Source organism: Salmo salar, chromosome ssa13 (genome assembly GCF_905237065.1).
Source record: "Salmo salar chromosome ssa13, Ssal_v3.1, whole genome shotgun sequence".
Taxonomy (NCBI): Eukaryota; Metazoa; Chordata; class Actinopteri; order Salmoniformes; family Salmonidae; genus Salmo; species Salmo salar.
In genome coordinates this window covers 90,942,457-90,961,571 of record NC_059454.1, presented here as the reverse complement: position 1 = coordinate 90,961,571, position 19,115 = coordinate 90,942,457, and the positions used below count along the sequence as shown (strand labels likewise).

The 19,115-nt window shown below is 45.2% G+C and overlaps 1 protein-coding gene across 1 annotated transcript in view; it reads right to left on the bottom strand.

The window, feature by feature from the left end:
* Positions 1-10: 10 nt before the first annotated feature.
* LOC106568229 (leucine-rich repeat-containing protein 75B) overlaps positions 11-19,115 on the bottom strand; it is a 31,218-nt gene continuing 12,113 nt past the window's right edge. Inside the window, exons 2-3 of the mRNA XM_014138385.2 lie at positions 1,741-1,869; positions 11-338 (exon numbers count right to left, since the gene is read on the bottom strand). Coding sequence (XP_013993860.2) covers positions 222-338; positions 1,741-1,869 — 246 coding nt within the window. The 3' untranslated portion in view covers positions 11-221. The remainder of the gene's footprint in view (positions 339-1,740; positions 1,870-19,115) is intronic.

Genomic DNA, 19,115 nt, shown 5'->3' with positions numbered 1-19,115 from the left:
TAACCAGATTAAATCGGGTACATTTTTTTATCCAGCCGTGCAAATACTGCCCCCTAGCCCTAACAGGTTTTAAGTAGGTTTTGGGGCCGTGCGTACTGTATCACTCCTCTGACGTCAGTTTGCTGTTCGCTGTTCATTTCTTTGCAGTGGTGTTATGGCAGTAGCTGTCCCAGTTAGTGGATGTGCCAGCGATAGATGGACAGATCGGCAGACGGGCAGACTCACCAGGCCTGCGACTTCTTCCTGGGAAGGCTTTGTCTCATCCACTTGGAGTGAGGGGTCAGGTGGAATATCAGCTGTCTGCAGATCTTGTTGGATGACTTCAGGGTATCTGTTTCCTGTAATATATACACATACATACATACATACATACATACATACATACATACATACATACATACATACATACATACATACATACATACATACATACATACATACATACATACATACATAGGTTCAAAGTGTCTGGCTTTCAAACAGAGGAACAGTCAAAGTGACTGCTCTTGTTGACTCTCTGAACTGAATACATTGAATGAAAATAGGCCTATTTTCCTTTCCGACATCATGAACAATGGAATTAGACCACTGCATTTTCCTTCATATGATGTAAAATGCATCACACGGGGATGATTTTTGTATTTTGAAAGTTACATATCTTGAAAAAACATTTTGGGACTATGTCAACAATGCAGTAATGAAACAAATACCAAAATATTGTTTTTGGGTGGAATTTTCCTTTAAACCACATTTAGCACAACAGGTAACCTTGTGACACCTAAGAATTAATTGATACATTTTACAAGCCCAAGGCAGAACATCTTGGATACACATATTTCAATGGACCACTGTTTCACTTATGTCCTTGCAACCCCTATTATGCCACATTGAGCTGTCTAGTGATGGGGCTGTTTCCTTTGTTCTTAGAATGTTGGTTTAAAAGGTGAAGGTTATTTATATTGTCTGATCCCCTTCACTTATCCCACTACAAACAATCCAACCATTTGGGTGCTATCACCACATTATCTCAAGGCTCTTCTCCCTTGTCCAGCCAACATGGTTATACATCAAAATATACTTTAGCATCTGTCAGTCCCTCTCTCCTTGGTCTTGCTCTTGTTCCATTGCTCTTTCTCCCTCATAATAACATGTTTTTCTCTTTGATGTGAATTGGGGCATTGTCAACATGGAATCAAATTCAAACATGATTCAGAATATGCACAGGCAGTAGCCACCACAGGGCTCTTGAGATATAGATACACAGTACTATGGTTGAATGCACAATAAAAGTAATGTTTTGAAGCAGTGAAACTGGTTCTTCACGTTTTGATGAGTTGTTGTTGACATTGGATTGTACTTTTGACGGTTGTAGAAATGATACCACGCTGTGACTGACCTACTTCTGGTCATTAGTTATAAATAAGCGCCCCATGTCTCCAGCACCTCAAGAGTGAATACGTGCACACACACAAATGCGTCATTCAGAGCCTAATCATAACTGTATGATTTATGGCAGCAGTTGGAAGGCTGGAACCAAACCAAATGGCCATATTTCTAAGAGACTGACCATCATCTATTTGCTCTTGAATTGACCCTTGCAGCCGTGGATTCCTAAACGTTCTATTTTCTGTGCCTGATCTCATTTGATGTTCCCTGACAACAGCACGGCTGAGGTGGTTGAGACAAACAGACAGATGGACCAACAGACAGCTCAACAGTCAGACATTACGATGGGCTTACCCTCTTTGGACACTGCATGTCTTTGGCCAGGCTGAGCAAGAGCTCATGGGAGATTGGATCCACCAGGTTGAGAAAGGCTGCGTTCTTATAGAGGATATCATTGAGGGATGTTCCCTGGAGTCCCAAGTCCTGTGGGAACACAGAGCAAGAGAGAATAATCTATCATTGGTGTTTCTTTTCAATCATTCCAAGATCCAACAAGGGGTAAATTACAATATTTTTTAAGTGCAAGTCATGCATCATTAACTATTCAAGTGACGATGTGGACTGCTTGATGGTAACAGATTATCAATGTATTTACATAATCCTTTCATCATCCACTTTCCTCGTTATGTTCCTTTATCAAGCTGAGAGGATTTAACACTAAGAGTGCCACAGGGGACAAGGCACAGGATAGGCAGGGGTGTGGGATGGGGGGTTAAAGCAGGACAATTTCTCCCAAAATGACATTTCAAACACACAACAACTAAAGTGATGTGCTGTACCCTCAGTCACCCCTAGCAGTAAAATGACTGCATAACATGCACTCTAGGGACAGTGACTTTACTGCTGTGCTCTGCATGGGGTCTGCAATGTGCCTTAGGACACTTCCATCTCTAAAAGCCTTGGGTCTTTACACACACCACACTGAACATACTCCAGAGTTATCCAAAAAAGACCTCTAAAAACACCACGCAGGCACTTAGAAAAATGGTTCAAGTCTACAGCACTCCCGCTCCCCACCATCTTCTATGGAATTCAAAAGGCAGGCGTGTGTGATGTGCAGACGGGTTTAATAAAAATGAGGAATGAGAACCTCCCCAGACGTTGTTCTTACTTGTATCATCTGCAGGGCTGCTGCTATTTGCAGTTACAGTGTAAATAGAGTGAGGCAAAGGAAGCTGCAACGTCAGGTAATGCTCTGAGGGCTGCTCTGAGGGCTGCTGCTGGTGAGGGATTGATGTCATCGTGAGCCCGAGTTTGAGACGTAACGCTTTGTAACACATCAAAAGGCCTTTGATGCAGCCCTCACCAGCCTCCCATATCGAGGAGGATTGGATCAACCAAACACACACAGAAATCCCTGAAACAAATGAGCTGAAACCGCAGGCAAGCCGTGACAGAAAGGCTCAAAAACAAAACATCCACCACAATGAAAGGTTAAGGTGGAGTAGAGCAGAGGAGGACAAAACTAAATTCAGGAAAACATTTCTCCCCCTCTTATAATTAATTTGTTTCAGGACTTGGTTTATTAATGGGTTCTAAGTCAAATGGGGGCTATATGATATCAAGGTAAATCATACAAAATATGATTTTCTGCATTTCTGTTCTACAGTACGAGCAAAGCTGCTGCAAGTCTGTTTACTTGCTGGACTCCATGCAATGTGAAGATGGTAGTGTAATGAACACGAGGGGAGACAGAGATCTGGTTTCAAGCACAGGGTGCAGCAGGTGTTTATTGCAAAGGACCACCTCAGGAGGCAGGTAGCTGGGTCCAGGGGCAGGCAGAAGGTCATAAACGGGGTCCAAAAGGGCAACAGTACAGGCAGGGAAAAGGCTAGTAACGTAGTCTGGGAGATCAGGCAATAGGTAGATAACAGGAAAGTACAGGCAGGGAATAGGCAAAAGCGTAGCAGTCAGACGTCTTTGCCCTGTCGTGTCCCTTGTATATATCTTTTTACATCTTTTTCTTCGCATATCTTTTAAAAATATTTTCCTAAACCTCAACTTCTAAATACTCTCCTGCAACCCGCCTCACCCAATGTGGCGTGGATCTGTTTTTTTCGAAAGTATTTCTATTTACTTCGGATCTGGAATCCCTCAACTGAAGCTAGCCAGCTAACTACCTACCAGCTATCAGTCAGCAAACCATTGCTAGCGGTCATCAGCTAACCTTTAGCTCGGAAAGCACTCGCCAGTTTGAACAACGTGACTCAAACCAGAGCATAATGGACCTATTATTATTTATTCTATTTTCCCCCATATCCCTGGATTCCTACCGCAAACTCTGAACATTTTCATCTGGATCTTCGCAGCTAGCTAACCGCAATCCCGGGTGACTACTCCTGACTAGCGTTTCCATCCCGGAGCAAGCACCAATTAGCAAGCACCACCGAAGCCCACTCCTGGGCTACAATATCCGGACCCCCTCTACTGCCGGTACGGGGCACGGAATCCCGCCGATCCTCTACGACTGGAATACCGACATAATCTGCCTGAGGATTCCAACATGCCCCTCAGGCGAAGGCCCATTCTGCTAACCGCGGCCTACTAGCTACCTAGAGCTACTTGGAACCCTAATAATTCCACGACTGGTCTATCGCCGTCAACGCACGAAGAGGCAAAAACAGACTTACCCCCATCGCAACGTCCCCCAAAGGCTAACTTGCTATCACCGGTCTGTTAACTGCTAGCTTACCTGCCCCGGTCTGCTAATTTCTAGCCCCGGTCTGCCAACTGCTTGCTTGCTAACCCAGTCTGCTAACTGCTAGCTTGCCAGCCCCGGTCTGCTAACTGCTAGCTTGTTTAGCCCCGGCCTACTAACTGTTAGCTTGTTAGCATTGGCCTGCTAACTGTCTGAATCGCCGTGTCCCCAGTCAGCCCAACTACTCACTGGACCCATATGTTCACTTGACTAAGCATGCCTCTCTCTAATATCAATATGCCTCATCCATTACTGTCCTGGTTAGTGATTACTGTCTTATTTCACTGTAGAGCCTCTAGCCCTGCTCAATATGCCTTAGCCAACCATGTTGTTCCACCTCCTACATATGCGATGACATCACCTGGTTTAAACATCTCTAGTAGACTATATCTGTCTCATCATTACTCAATGCCTAGGTTTACCTCCAATGTACTCACATCCTACGTTACCTTTGTCTGTACACTATACGTTGAATCTATGCTATCGTGCCCAGAAACCTACTCCTTTTACTCTCTGTTCCAAACGTGCTAGACGGCCAGTTCTTATAGCCTTTAGCCGTACCCTTATCCTACTTTTCCGCTGTTCCTCTGGTGATGTGGAGGTTAATCCAGCTATAGACCTCCCTCTGCCCCCAGCTGTGCCCTCGATACCATATGTGAATTGGTTTCCCCTCATCTATCTTCTGAGCTCGTGCTACTAGGTGACCTAAACTGTGAAATGCTTAACACCCCGGCCATCATACAATCTAAGCTTGATGCCCTCAATCTCACACAAATTATCAATGAACCTACCAGGTACAACCCCAAATCTGTAAACACAGGCACCCTCATAGATGTCATCCAAACTAACTCGCCCTGCAAATACACTTCTGCTGTTTTCAATCAAGATCTCAGCGATCACTGCCTCATTGCCAACATCCGTAATGGGTCTGCGACCAAACGACCACCCCTCATCACTGTCAAACGCTCCCTAAAACACTTCTACGAGCAGGCCTTTCTAATCGACCTGGCCGGGGTATCCTGGAATGACATTGACCTCATCCCGTCAGTAGATGATGCCTGGCTATTCTTTAAAAGTGCCTTCCTCACCATCTTAAATAAGTATGACCCACTCAAAAAATGTAGAACTAGGAATAGATATAGTCCTTGGTTCACTCCAGACCTGTCTGCCATTGACCAGCACAAAAACATCCTGTGGTGTTCTGCATTAGCATCGAATAGCCCCCGTGATATGCAACGTTTAAGGGAAGTTAGGAACAAATATACACAGGCAGTTAGAAAAGCTAAGGCTAGCTTTTTCAAACAGAAATTTGCATCCTGTAGTACTAACTCAAAAAGGTTCTGGGACACTGTAAAGTCCATGGAGAATAAGAGCACCTCCTCCCAGCTGCCCACTGCTCTGAGTCTAGGAAACACTGTTACCACTGATAAATCCACTATAATTGAGAATTTCATTAAGCATTTCTCTACGGCTGGCCATGCTTTCCACCTGGCTACCCCTACCGCAGTCAGCTGCCCTGCACCCTCCACAGCAACCCGCCAATGCCCCCACCATTTCTCCTTCACCCAAATCCAGATAGCTGATGTTCTGAAAGAGCTGCAAAATCTGGACCCATACAAATCAGCCGGGCTAGACAATCTGGACCCTCTCTTTCTAAAATTATCTGCCGAAATTGTTGCAACCCCTATTACTAGCCTGTTCAACCTCTTTCGTACCGTCTGAGATTCCCAAAGATTGGAAAGCTGCCACGGTCATCCCCCTCTTCAAAGGGGGTGACACTCTTGACCCAAACTGCTACAGACCTATATCTATCCTACCTTGTCTTTCTAAGGTCTTCGAAAGCCAAGTTAACAAACAGATTACCGACCATTTCGAATCCCACCGTACCTTCTCCGCTATGCAATCTGGTTTCAGAGCTGGTCATGGGTGCACCTCAGCCACGCTCAAGGTCCTAAACGACATCATAACCGCCATCGATAAGAGACATTACTGTGCAGCTGTATTCATCAACCTGGCCAAGGCTTTCGACTCTGTCAATCACCACATTCTTATTGGCAGACTCAACAGCCTTGGATTCTCAAATGATTGCCACGCCTGGTTTACCAACTACTTCTCTGATAGAGTTCAGTGTGTCAAATCGGAGGGCCTGTTGTCCGGACCTCTGGCAGTCTCTACGGGTGTGCCACAGGGTTCAATTCTCGTGCCGACTCTCTTCTCTGTATACATCAGTGATGTCGCTCTTGCTGCTGGTGATGCTCTGATCCACCTCTACGCAGACGACACCATTCTGTATACTTCTGGCCCCTCTTTGGACACTGTGTTAACTAACCTCCAGACGAGCTTCAATGCCATACAACTCTCCTTCCGTGGCCTACAACTGCTCTTAAACGCAAGTAAAACTAAATGCATACTATTCAATCGATCACTGCCCGCACCTGCTCGCCCGTCCAGCATCACAACTCTGGACGGCTCTGACTTAGAATACGTGGACAACTACAAATACCTGGGTGTCTGATTAGACTGTAAACTCTCCTTCCAGACTCACATTAAGCATCTCCAATCCAAAATTAAATCTAGAATCGGCTTCCTATAGCGCAACAAAGCATCCTTCACTCATGCTGCCAAACATACCCTCGTAAAACTGACCATCCTACCGATCCTCGACTTCGGTGATGTCATCTATAAAATAGCCTCCAACACTCTACTCAACAAACTGGATGCAGTCTATCACAGTGCCATCCGTTTTGTCACAAAAGCCCCATACACTACCCACCATTGCGACCTGTACGCTGTCATTGGTTGGCGCTCGCTTCATACTTGTCGCCAAACCCACTGGCTACAGGTTATCTACAAGTCTCTGCTAGGTAAAGCCCCGCCTTATCTCAGCTCATTGGTCACCATAGCAGCACCTACTTGTAGCACACGCTCCAGCAGGTATATCTCACAGGTCACCCCCAAAGCCAATTCCTCCTTTGGTCATCTTTCCTTCCAGTTCTCTGCTGCCAATGACTGGAACGAACTGCAAAAATCTCTGAAGCTGGAGACTCATATCTCCCTCACTAGCTTTAAGCACCAGCTGTCAGAGCAGCTCACAGATCACTGCACCTGTAAACAGCCCATCTATCTACCTACCTCATGCCCATACTGTATTTATTTATTTATCTTGCTCCTTTGCACCCCAGTATCTCTACTTGCACATTCATCTTCTACACATCTACCATTCCAGTGTTTAATTGCTATATTGTATTTACTTTGCCACCATGGCCTATTTATTGCCTTAACATACCTCATTTGCACTCACTGTATATAGACTTTTTGTTTTCTTTTGTTCTACTGTATTATTGACTGTATGTTTTGTATATTCCATGTGTAACTCTGTGTTGTTGTATGTGTTGAATCGCTATGCTTTATCTTGGCCAGGTCGCAGTTGCAAATGAGAACTTGTTCTCAACTAGCCTGCCTGGTTAAATAAAGGTGAAATAAAAAATATTAAATATATATATATATCATACACGGGAGGAGACACAGCGCTCCGTAAGACGTGTGTCACAAAACAAACAATACCTCATAGTAATGGGGTGCAGAACTGAACTAAATAGTGTGTGATAATGACATCCAGGTGTTTGAACAGGTGATTAGCATTCAGGTGATTGGGATCTGGAGAGTGAGCTGCGTTCAGGGGATCTAGGTGTTTGAGTGTGTGAGCTGCATTCAAGGGATCTACGTGTTTGAGGGTGTGAGTTGGAAGCAGATGTTACAGCACCCCGGCTCTTGACTGCCTCGGAAGCTGAGCAGGGGACATCCCCCGGGGACATGGAGCTGGGCGGTCAGGACGGTTACAGTGGAAAGCCAGGATCATGGCTGGGTCAAGGATGTCCTGGGCGGAGACCCAGGACCATTCTTCTGGTCAATACCCCTCCCAATCCACCAGGTAGTGGATGCGACCACCCAGGTGCTTGGAATCAAGGAGGGCTTGGAAGGAATAAGCCGGTGCACCACCGACGTCAAACAGGGGAGGTGCGTCGAGGTGCGCCACAGGAGGATGGAGAGGGCTGTACCTCACAGGCTTGAGAAGGGACACATGGAAGGATGAGGAGACTGTAGGTGACAGGACTGATGCGGTGTATTATTTTGAAGGGACCAATGAACTGTGGACTGAACTTTTTGCATTGGTCACGAAGCCGGATGTCCCGTGTAGAGAGCCACACACGTTGCCCAAACCGGCTCACTCTGTCGAAACCACTCATTGACGGCAGGCACAGTTCCCGGGCTCTGTCTCCCATGGGAACACGGGGGGTTGGTATCCGAGGACACACTGAAAAGGAGTGAGCAATGCACCAGGGAGTTCTGTGCGTATTCGGCCCAGGCTAGATAGCGACTCCACTTGTGTGGTTGGTGGGTGCAGTATTGGTGAAGGTACTTCCCTATTTCCTGATTCAGGTGTTCCGTCTGCCTGTTGGTTTGGGGATGGTATCCGGAGGACAGGCTGATGGAGACCCCCAGTCGGTCGCAGAACGCTCGCCACACCCTGGAGACGAACTGGGGTCTCTGAACCGATGTCTTCCAGGATCCCATACAGACGAAACACCTGTTGGAACATGCACTCAGCCATTTCCATGGCATTAGGTAGATGCGCAAGAGGGATGAGTCGGCACATCTTGGAGAACCTGCGTTCAGGGGATCTAGGTGAGCTGCGTTCAGGGGATCTAGGTGTTTGAGAGTGTGAGCTAAGTTCAGGGGATCTACGTGTTTGACGGTGTGAGTTGGAAGCAGACATTACAAGTAGCAGGCGAGGGCATAGAGCTATACACGTACAGTGCCTTTGGAAACTATTCAGACCACTTTACTTTTTCCACATTTTGTTAGGTTACAGCCTTATTCAAAAATGTATTAAATAGTTTTTCCCCTCATCAGTCTACTCACAATACTGCATTATGACAAAGCAAAAACTGTTTTTTAGACATTTTTGCTAAACTATTAAAAATGGAAAACAGATATCACATTCACATAAGTATTCAGACCCTTTACTCGGTACTTTGTTGAAGCACCTTTGGCAGCAATTACAGCTTTGAGTCTTCTTGGGTATGATGCTACAAACTTGGCACACCGGTATTTGGGGAGTTTCTCCCATTCTTCTCTGCAGATCCTCTCAAGCTCTGTCAGGTTGGATGGGGAACCTTGCTGCACAGCTATTTTCAGGTCTCTCCGGAGATGTTTAATTGTGTTCAAGTCCGGGCTTTGGCTGGGCCACTCAAGGACATTCAGAGACTTGTCCCGAAGCCACTACTGCGTGTTACACACGCCTCTAGAAAGAGGGAACGCAACACCCTGCTACAACTTAACTCTCCGTGGTGTGAAAAAGGTATGGAAGTGTAGGTGTGAGCAAGGATGACAAATAGGCAGAGAATACCATTAACAGGGAATTTATTCCTTCATGCTGTAAGTTTGGGGAAAAGGGGCTGGACGGAACCAAAGCAAAGAAACTAAATATCAAAGCCCCCTCTCCTACCTTACCTGCCTACCCACTACTTACCTAACTAGCACCACCTGGTGCACTAACCAAAATACAGGGGATGGTCCGCCCAGGTCTTTCCTAGTGTGCATAGACAGTAAACTACTACGGGTAATGTCTGCCTGCGGGCCTCTTGCCTAAGCACTCCCTAGGTGCCTTCCCTTTCCCCCCTGGGAACAAATGAAACAGAGTAACACAAATGTACAAACTACTTTACAACAAAACCTGTGGCCCGACGTCCACAGGTGGGGGTTGTGCTTACAGCCCAACACCGTGCAGGACGTTTGGCATTTGCCATAGAACACCAAGATTGGCAAATTCGCCACTGGCGCCCTGTGCTCTTCACAGATGAAGCAGGTTCACACTGAGCACGTGACAGACGTGACAGAGTCTGGAGACGCCGTGGAGAACGTTCTGCTGCCTGCAACATCCTCCAGCATGACCAGTTTGGCGGTGGGTCTGTCATGGTGTGGGGTGGCATTTCTTTGGGGTGCCGCACAGCCCTCCATGTGCTCGCCAGAGGTAGCCTGACTGCCATTAGGTACCGAGATGAGATCCTCAGACCCCTTGTGAGACCATATCCTGGTGCGGTTGGCCCTGGGTTCCTCCTAATGCAAACAATGCTAGACCTCATGTGACTGGAGTGTGTCAGCAGTTCCTGCAAGAGGAAGGCATTGATGCTATGGACTGGCCCGCCCGTTCCCCAGACCTGAATCCAATTGAGCACATCTGGGACATCATGTCTCGCTCCATCCACCAACGCCACGTTGCACCACAGACTGTTTAGGAGTTGGCGGATGCTTTAGTCCAGGTCTGGGAGGAGATCCCTCAGGAGACCATCTGCCACCTCATCAGGAGCATGCCCAGGCATTGTAGGGAGGTCATACAGGCACGTCATACATACACACTACTGAGCCTCATTTTGACTTGTTTTAAGGACATTACATCAAAGTTGGATCAGCCTGTAGTGTGGTTTTCCACTTTAATTTTGAGTGTGACTCCAAATCCAGACCTCCATGGGTTGATAAATTGGATTTCCATTGATTATTTTTGTGTGATTTTGTTGTCAGCACATTCAACTATGTAAAGAAAAAAGTATTTAATAAGATTATTTCATTCATTCAGATCTAGGATGTGTTATTTTAGTGTTCCCTTTATTTTTTTGAGCAGTATATAACCCTCTGCCATCAACCTCCTCTCTCAGCAAAAATCTCTGTGTCTCTCTCTCTGAGCAACAGCACACTGGCTTATATAGCTTTAGGTGGGGTTGTTAATTGGAGACAGCTGCGTCCTGACGAGGGGGCGGGGTCAGCTCTCCAATCAGCAATGGGGCCGACCAATCAGCTGCTTGGAGAACTTCAGGAAGCCATTACCTGAAACACAAACTACAACACAGAAACTGGGGAACGTAACACGCCCACCACAAAATATGCAAACTTACAGTTTGCAATAACAAAAATCAACGCTTCCCCAGTTATTCAACCCGTGATAGAGCGTCGGCAACCACATTTGCCGAGCCCTTCACATAGGCTATCTGTACATTATATCTTTGTACAATCAGAGCCCACCGCATAAGGCGGCGGTTCTGATTGTACATTTGTTTCAAGAACACCAAAGGTTTATGGTCCGTGAAGACCATTACAGGCAAGGCACTGGAACCCACATATACCTCAAAGAACTGTAATGCTAGCAATAAGGCCAGCGTTTCCTGTTCAATTGTGGAGTACCTTGACTGACATGAGTTGAACTTACGGGAGAAGAAACTGACGGGTCGATCCACTCCATCTTCATCTTCTTGCAAGAGAACCGCACCCACCCCCACTATACTAGCGTCTACCTCCAACTTAAAAGGTTTGTCAAAGTTGGGGGCCGCAAGCACTGGGGCACTACAAAGTAGCGCTTTAGCGGACTCAAAAGCATAGTTACAGTCCTGGGACCACTTAAATGGTACCTTCGGACTAAGCAGAGATGAAAGGGGAGCTACTACCGTCGAGAAATTCTTACAGAAAGTACGATAGTAACCTACCATCCACAGGAATCGGCGCAACTGGCGGCGAGTCTTGGGAGCAGGAAAAGCAATAATTGCTTCCACTTTGCCAGTTACTGGGCGCACTTGACCTCGTCCCACTTGTTTCCCTAAGTAAGTCACTGTAGCCTTTCCAAACTCACACTTGGCCAAATTGAGGGTTAAAGAAGCATTCTCCAACCGCTGAAACACACTTTTCAAGGAGGCGAGATGATCAGACCAAGTAGACGAATGAATCACCACATCGTCAAGATAAGCAGTACAATTCGGCACATCCGCGAACACAATGTTAACTTCTTGGGGCTATGTGGGACGCTAGCGTGCCACCCGTGGTGCACCCTATCAACAGCAGGTGCATTTCAAGAGCGGCAAATTTGAAACCAAATAAATGTCAAAATTCAAATTTTTCAAACATACAACTATCTTACACCCTTTGAAAGATAAACATCTCCTTAATCTAACCACGTTGTCCGATTTCAAAAAGGTTTTACGGCGAAAGCATAAAGTTAGATTATGTTAGGAGAGTACATTGACAATAGCTTTGTGTAATGTTTTGTCAATTCAAAGACAGGCGTCACCAAAACCATAAAACCAGCTAAAATGATGCACTAACCTTTAACAATCTCCATCAGATGACACTCCTAGGACATTATGTTAGACAATAAATGCATTTTTAGTTCTATCAAGTTCATATTTATATCCAAAAAACAGCGGTTTACTATGGCGTTGATGTTCAGGAAATCGTTTCCCTCCAATAACTGGCAGTCAAGTCAGCACCACAAATTAAATAATTAAAATTAGAAAACATTGGTAAAATATTATATTGTCATTTAAAGAATTATAGATTTACATCTCTTGAACGCAATCAACTTGCCAGATTTAAAAATAACCTTACTGGGAAATCACACTTTGCAATAATCTGAGCACTGCGCCCAGAAAAATACGCTTTGCTATACAGACAAACGGCCATGTTGGAGAGATCTAAAATCGAAAATACTATGTAAATAATCCATTACCTTTGATTCTCTTCATCAGATGTCACTTCCAGGAATCCCAGGTCCATAACGAATGTAGTTTTGTTCAAAAAAGCTCATCATTTATGTCCAAAAAGCTCCGTGTTGTTAGCACATGATCTAAGCCAGCCGGACTTCTCGTCATGAACGAGGGGAAAAAATATATTTACGTTCGTTCAAACATGTCAAACGTTGTATAGCATAAATCATTAGTGCCCTTTTTAACCAGAACATGAATAATATTCAAGGTGGACGAATGCATTCTCTTTTATAACGTATTGGAACGAGGGTACCCAACATGAACTCGCGCCAGAGTCTAATCGGCCATCACCGTTCCAAGGCTCTTGTTCGGTCAGATCTCACAGTAAAAGACTCAAAACACTTTGTAAAGGCTGGTGACATCTAGTGGAAGCAATAGGAAGTGCCAAAACATTAATCAACCCCTGTGTGTTTCAATGGCATAGGCTTAAAGGTAATTCAACACATCAGGTATCCACTTCCTGTCAGAAAATGTCTCAGCGTTTTGCCTGCCAAATGAGTTCTGTTATACTCACAGACACCATTCAAACAGTTTTAGAAACTTTAGGGTGTTTTCTATCCATATATAATAAGTATATGCATATTCTAGTTACTGGGTAGGATTAGTAACCAGATTAAATCGGGTACGTTTTTTTATCCAGCAGTGAAAATACTGCCCCCTAGCCCCAACAGGTTAACTAGCCGCTGAAAAGTAGCAGGTGCATTACACATTCCAAAGGGCATCACAGTATATTGTACGAAGTTATCTGGCGTAACAAAAGCCGAGATGTCAGAAGCTCGAGAGGTCAGAGGCACCTGCCAATAACCTTTTAGCAAATCTAATTTACTAACGTAAGCAGCAGAGCCAATTCTATCAATGCAGTCATCTAAGCGAGGTAGAGGAAAAGAATTAGACTTTGTAACGGCATTTACTCGACGATAGTCCGTACATAAGCGAGAACTCCAGGAGCTGTTACTGGGTTTCGCCATGTCATTCTGTAATAAATAAGCTACCTCACTTTTCATTACTTCCCCTTTCTTTGCATTAACCCGGTATGGATGCTGACTTATAGGAACAGCGTTCCCCACATCCACGTCATGTTCCAAGATGGACGTGCGACTTGGAACATCCTGAAACACAGTGAGAAAACTGTTTATCAATAAGATAAGATCCTTAGTTTGATCTTTATCCAAATGTTCCATTTGAGAGGGTAACTTTTTCAGCATCTCTGAATTACATAAGCGTTCACACTGCTGTAGCGTATGGCGTAACTCCAACCCGTCCTCCTTATCCTCCTCTAGATCCCAGCCAGGCTTCAGCACCACCGCAGCCACACTGGAGACGGCGGACTGGACCGGTTTACTTGAGGAGCTGTTGGGAGAATCACGCACATAATATGCTTTCAGCATGTTAACATGACACATTCGGGAAGAACGCCTCTGATCTGGGGTCTTTATCATAATTGGTGTCACTGAGTTTCTTTTCCACAAGATATGGTCCAGAAAAACGTGCTGACAGAGATGAGCCAGGGATTGGCAACAAAACTAAAACTTGATCCCTGGTGCAAAAGAACGGCCTTCAGCCTTTTTGTCATAATGCAAATTCATGCGTTTTTGAGTAGAGGAGAGAGACTTTTGGGCTAACGCACATGCAGCGTGCAGTCTCTCCCGCATCTTACTGACATAATCCAACACATTTTTAGGGGCGCTACTGGGTGTAGGAGATAAGATATGCTCCTTCAAAACTTTTAGCGGACCCCGTGGGGTGTGTCCAAACACAAGGTCAGCAGGGCTGAACCCTAAGGACTCTTGTATTGTTTCCCTAATAGCAAATAGGACAAAGGGCACCCCCTCATCCCAATCGGTACTGGTGTCCATGCAATACTTGCGTAGCATTGCCTTCAGCGTCTGATGCCAGCGTTCGAGAGCGCCTTGACTCTCCGGATGATACGAACTGGAGACCTGATGGGAAATACACAGCGTCTTTAACACATAAGAGAACAGCTTTGACATAAAGTTGGATCCCTGATCAGTTTGGATTACTTTAGGGAGTCCAAACGTAGAGAAGAACTTCACAAGTGCCTTCACCACAGTCTTAGCCGTTATTGTACGGAGAGGAATAGCCACTGGGTATCGAGTAGCACTGCACATTATTGTTAGTAAGAACTGGTTACCTGACCTGGTTTTCGGCAATGGACCTACACAATCAATTATCACTTTTTCAAACGGTTCCCCCACCACAGGAATCGGGCAGAGCGGCGCACGAGGAACTGTTTGATTCGCTTTCCCAGTAAGTTGACATACGTGGCATGTTTTACAAAATTGGACAACGTCAGACTTCAAACCTGGCCAAAAAAAAATGTCGAAGGACTCGGTTATAAGTCTTCGTGATCCCCAAGTGTCCGGACCACGCCTGGTCATGGGCGAGTGACAACACCTGCTGTCGGAACGGCGTAGGGACAACCACTTGACACACTTCACTCCAGTCACTAACGGTGTCATGAGCTGCCCATTTACGCATCAAAACTCCTGCTTCCATAAAGTAGGCAGTCTCTTTAGTTTTAGCTTCCTCAATGGAAATTACCGAAGCAAAACACTTGCGAAGACTGATGTCTCCCTTTTGACATTCAATCACCTTCTCGGGGGTGACAGACAAAAGAATGTCATGTAATTGGGGCGCGATTTCGCTTTCCCCTGCCTTAGTTTTTACGGGGGTAAAAACTGTCGGCATTTCAGAAGGAATACTCGGTGCATTGTCTTCTACCTCAACCTTCTCAAAAATGGAACTAGCCAAATCCACCACATCTCCTAGCTTGCGAGATTGTGCCCTCGTTAACCTCTTACATCTAGACGTTCCGCTAGCGGAACACCTGCTCCAATATCCAATGATAGGCGTGGTGCGAATTACAAATTCCTCAAAAATACAAAAACTTCAATTTTTCAAACATATGACTATTTCACAGCATTTTAAAGACAAGACTCTCCTTTATCTAACCACACTGTCAGATTTCAAAAAGGCTTTACAGCAAAAGCAAAACATTAGATTATGTCAGCAGAGTACCCAGCCAGAAATAATCAGACACCCATTTTTCAAGCTAGCATATAATGTCACAAAAAACAAAACCACAGCTAAATGCAGCACTAACCTTTGATGATCTTCATCAGATGACACACCTAGGACATTATGTTATACAATACATGCATGTTTTGTTCAATCAAGTTCATATTTATATCAAAAAACAGCTTTTTACATTAGCATGTGACGTTCAGAACTAGCATACCCCCCGCAAACCTCTGGTGAATTTACTAAATTACTCACGATAAACGCTCACAAAAAACATAACAATTATTTTGAGAATTATAGATACAGAACTCCTTTGTGCAATCGAGGTGTCCGATTTTAAAATAGCTTTTCAGTGAAAGCACATTTTGCAATATTCTGAGTAGATAGCCCAGCCATCACGGCTAGCTATTTAGACACCCACCAAGTTTAGCCCTGACCAAACTCCGATTTACTATTACAAAAGTTTGATTACCTTTGGTGTTCTTCGTCAGAATGCACTCCCAGGACTGCTACTTCAATAACAAATGTTGGTTTGGTTCAAAATAATCCATAGTTATATCCAAATAGTGGCGTTTTGTTCGTGCGTTCAAGACACTATCCGAAGTGTAAATAAGGGTCACGAGCATGGCGCATTTCGTGACAAAAGATTTCTAAATATTCCATTACCGTACTTCGAAGCATGTCAACCGCTGTTTAAAATACATTTTTATGCCATTTTTCTCGTAAAAAAGCGATAATATTCCGACCGGGAATCTGCGTTTAGGTAAACAGACGAAAGAAAATAAAGCATGGGGTCGACTCGGGCACGAGCCTGAGTCTCACAGTACTGTGACCAGCCACTATCCAAACGCGCTACTTTTTTTCAGCCAGAGCCTGCAAAGCCACGATTCAGCTTTTTGCCGCCTTCTGAGAGCCCATGGGAGCCGTAGGAAGTGTCACATAACAGCAGAGATCCCCTGTAATGGATAGAGATAATCAAGAAGGGCAAGAAATTGTCAGACAGGGCACTTCCTGCATGGAATCTTCTCAGGTTTTGGCCTGCCAAATGAGTTCTGTTATACTCACAGACACCATTCAAACAGTTTTAGAAACTTTGGAGTGTTTTCTATCCAAAGCTAATAATTATATGCATATTCTAGTTTCTGGGCAGGAGTAATAATCAGATTAAATCGGGTACGTTTTTTTATCCGGCCGTGAAAATACTGCCCCCTAGCCATAACAGGTTAACACACAAGCTGGAAAAACATGTGGAAATGCTTGAACCAATTTCTCATCTGTAGTCCTGATTTCTGGGTTGTCTACTACCTCTAACACAGGAGTGACGTTACCACCAGCGATATCATTCCCTAGTAACAATGTGACTCCTTTTACTGGCAGTGTAGACACTACACCAACACGGAAACGTCCTGATACCAAGTCTGACACTAAGTGAACCCAGTGTAATGGTACAGGTACTGTTTTTGTCTCTATCCCCTGTAATATGACATGAGAGCCACAATACGTTTCAGAGGACCAGGGTAAAGCATCAGTAACGATTACTGACTGCGCTGCCCCGGTGTCTCGTTAGATTCGTATAGGCTTTTGATCAGCTTGTTCTCCAGTTAAGGAAACACAACCGGCAGATATAAACGGAGCATAGACAGGATCCGGTTTCTCAACTGCTGAATCAATATCTCGGTCCAACGGACGAGCCATAGACTTGACTAAACCCACACTTTTCATTTTTGGGGACGGTGACAGGGACTGTTTCGGTTTATTTTTCAAAACCGGGCAGTCCGCAATCACATGACCCTTTTGGTGACAGTAAAAACATTCACGGATTTCATGAAAAGGCTTAGAGTTGTCAGAGGAAAAGCGACCTGAACGAGGCACTGATGACGTAATTGTTCGGCCTTCAAAACGAGGTGCACCAAAGACAGTCTTGTGTGTCAAAGCGTACTCATCTGCCAACACTGCTGCCTGGGCCAATGTCACCACTTTCTGTTCATTTAAATCAACTACAATTCTATCAGGGAGGTTGCTTTTAAAGTCCTCCAACAGCATCAACTCCCCGAATATCAGCAAAGGTGTTAGCTTTGCTGGCTGAACACCAGCGATTAAACAGAGACTCTTTGTCCCTTGCAAACTCAACAAAAGTACGTTGAGATGTTTTTTTGTGGTTCCTGAAGCGCTGTCTATAAGCTTCAGGCACTAACTCATAAGCCCGCAACACGGTAGTTTTAACTATATCATACTGTAAACTGTCTTCCAGGGAGAGAGCAGCTACTACTTCCTGGGCTTTCCCAGACAATTTACATTGTAGCAGGAGCGGCCAAACCTCGGGTGGCCAATGTAGCGCAGCGGCCACACGCTCAAAAGCAGAGAAATAGGAATCAACTTCCGACTCTCGGAATGGAGGGACTAAAGCTATATTTTTACTTATATCAAAGTGGGCTTGATGATAAGCAGCTTGTGGAGTCGCACTGGAGCCAGCGTCTAGCTCCAGTTGTCGGATCCTCACCTCCTTGTCAATTTCCATTCTCCTAATTTCAAGTTCAAACTTCATCTGTCTCTCTTTATCTTTTTGCTCCACTTCTAACCGGGCCAGCCTCGCCTTCAGCCTAGCGGTCCCGCCTGAACGACCTGAAGCAGAAGATAAAGGATCGAATCGGGGCAATGTAAAGGGGGTACAAGCAACCCCTTCTTTCGCCCTGTCCGCCGACTTGGCATCGGAAGGTCTACCCGTCTCCTCTCCTGAAGCCTCCCTCTCATCATCTTTCAACGAAAGAATGTGTTCTCTCACTAAACCCTCCCTGACTAGCACCAAAAGCTCAGCCTTTAGGGCTTTCTCAGGGATAACAAACCCATAATGGTCAGCTACAGCTAAAAGGTCTGCTTTCCGAAACCTCACCAAAGAATCAATAGAGGGCGCTTCAAAAAACTTGGAGATGGCTGAGGCAGCCATCTTGTACACAGAAGTCCACTGAACACACACAAACTAAACTAGTCACCCAAACTCACAACCTACCATCACACCTCAATCACAAATCACTGAGAGCTCAGTGCAGCAGGGTTCGTTGGGTTTAATGGAATCCCGGATGAGCCCCCATTATGTTACGCACGCCTCTAGAAAGAGGGAACGCAACACCCTGCTACAACTTAACTCTCCGTGGTGTGAAAAAGGTATGGAAGTGTAGGTGTGAGCAAGGATGACAAATAGGCAGAGAATACCGTTAACAGGGAATTTATTCCTTCACGCTGTAAGTTTGGGGAAAAGGGGCTGGACGGAACCAAAGCAAAGAAACTAAATATCAAAGCCCCCTCTCCTACCTTACCTGCCTACCCACTACTTACCTAAC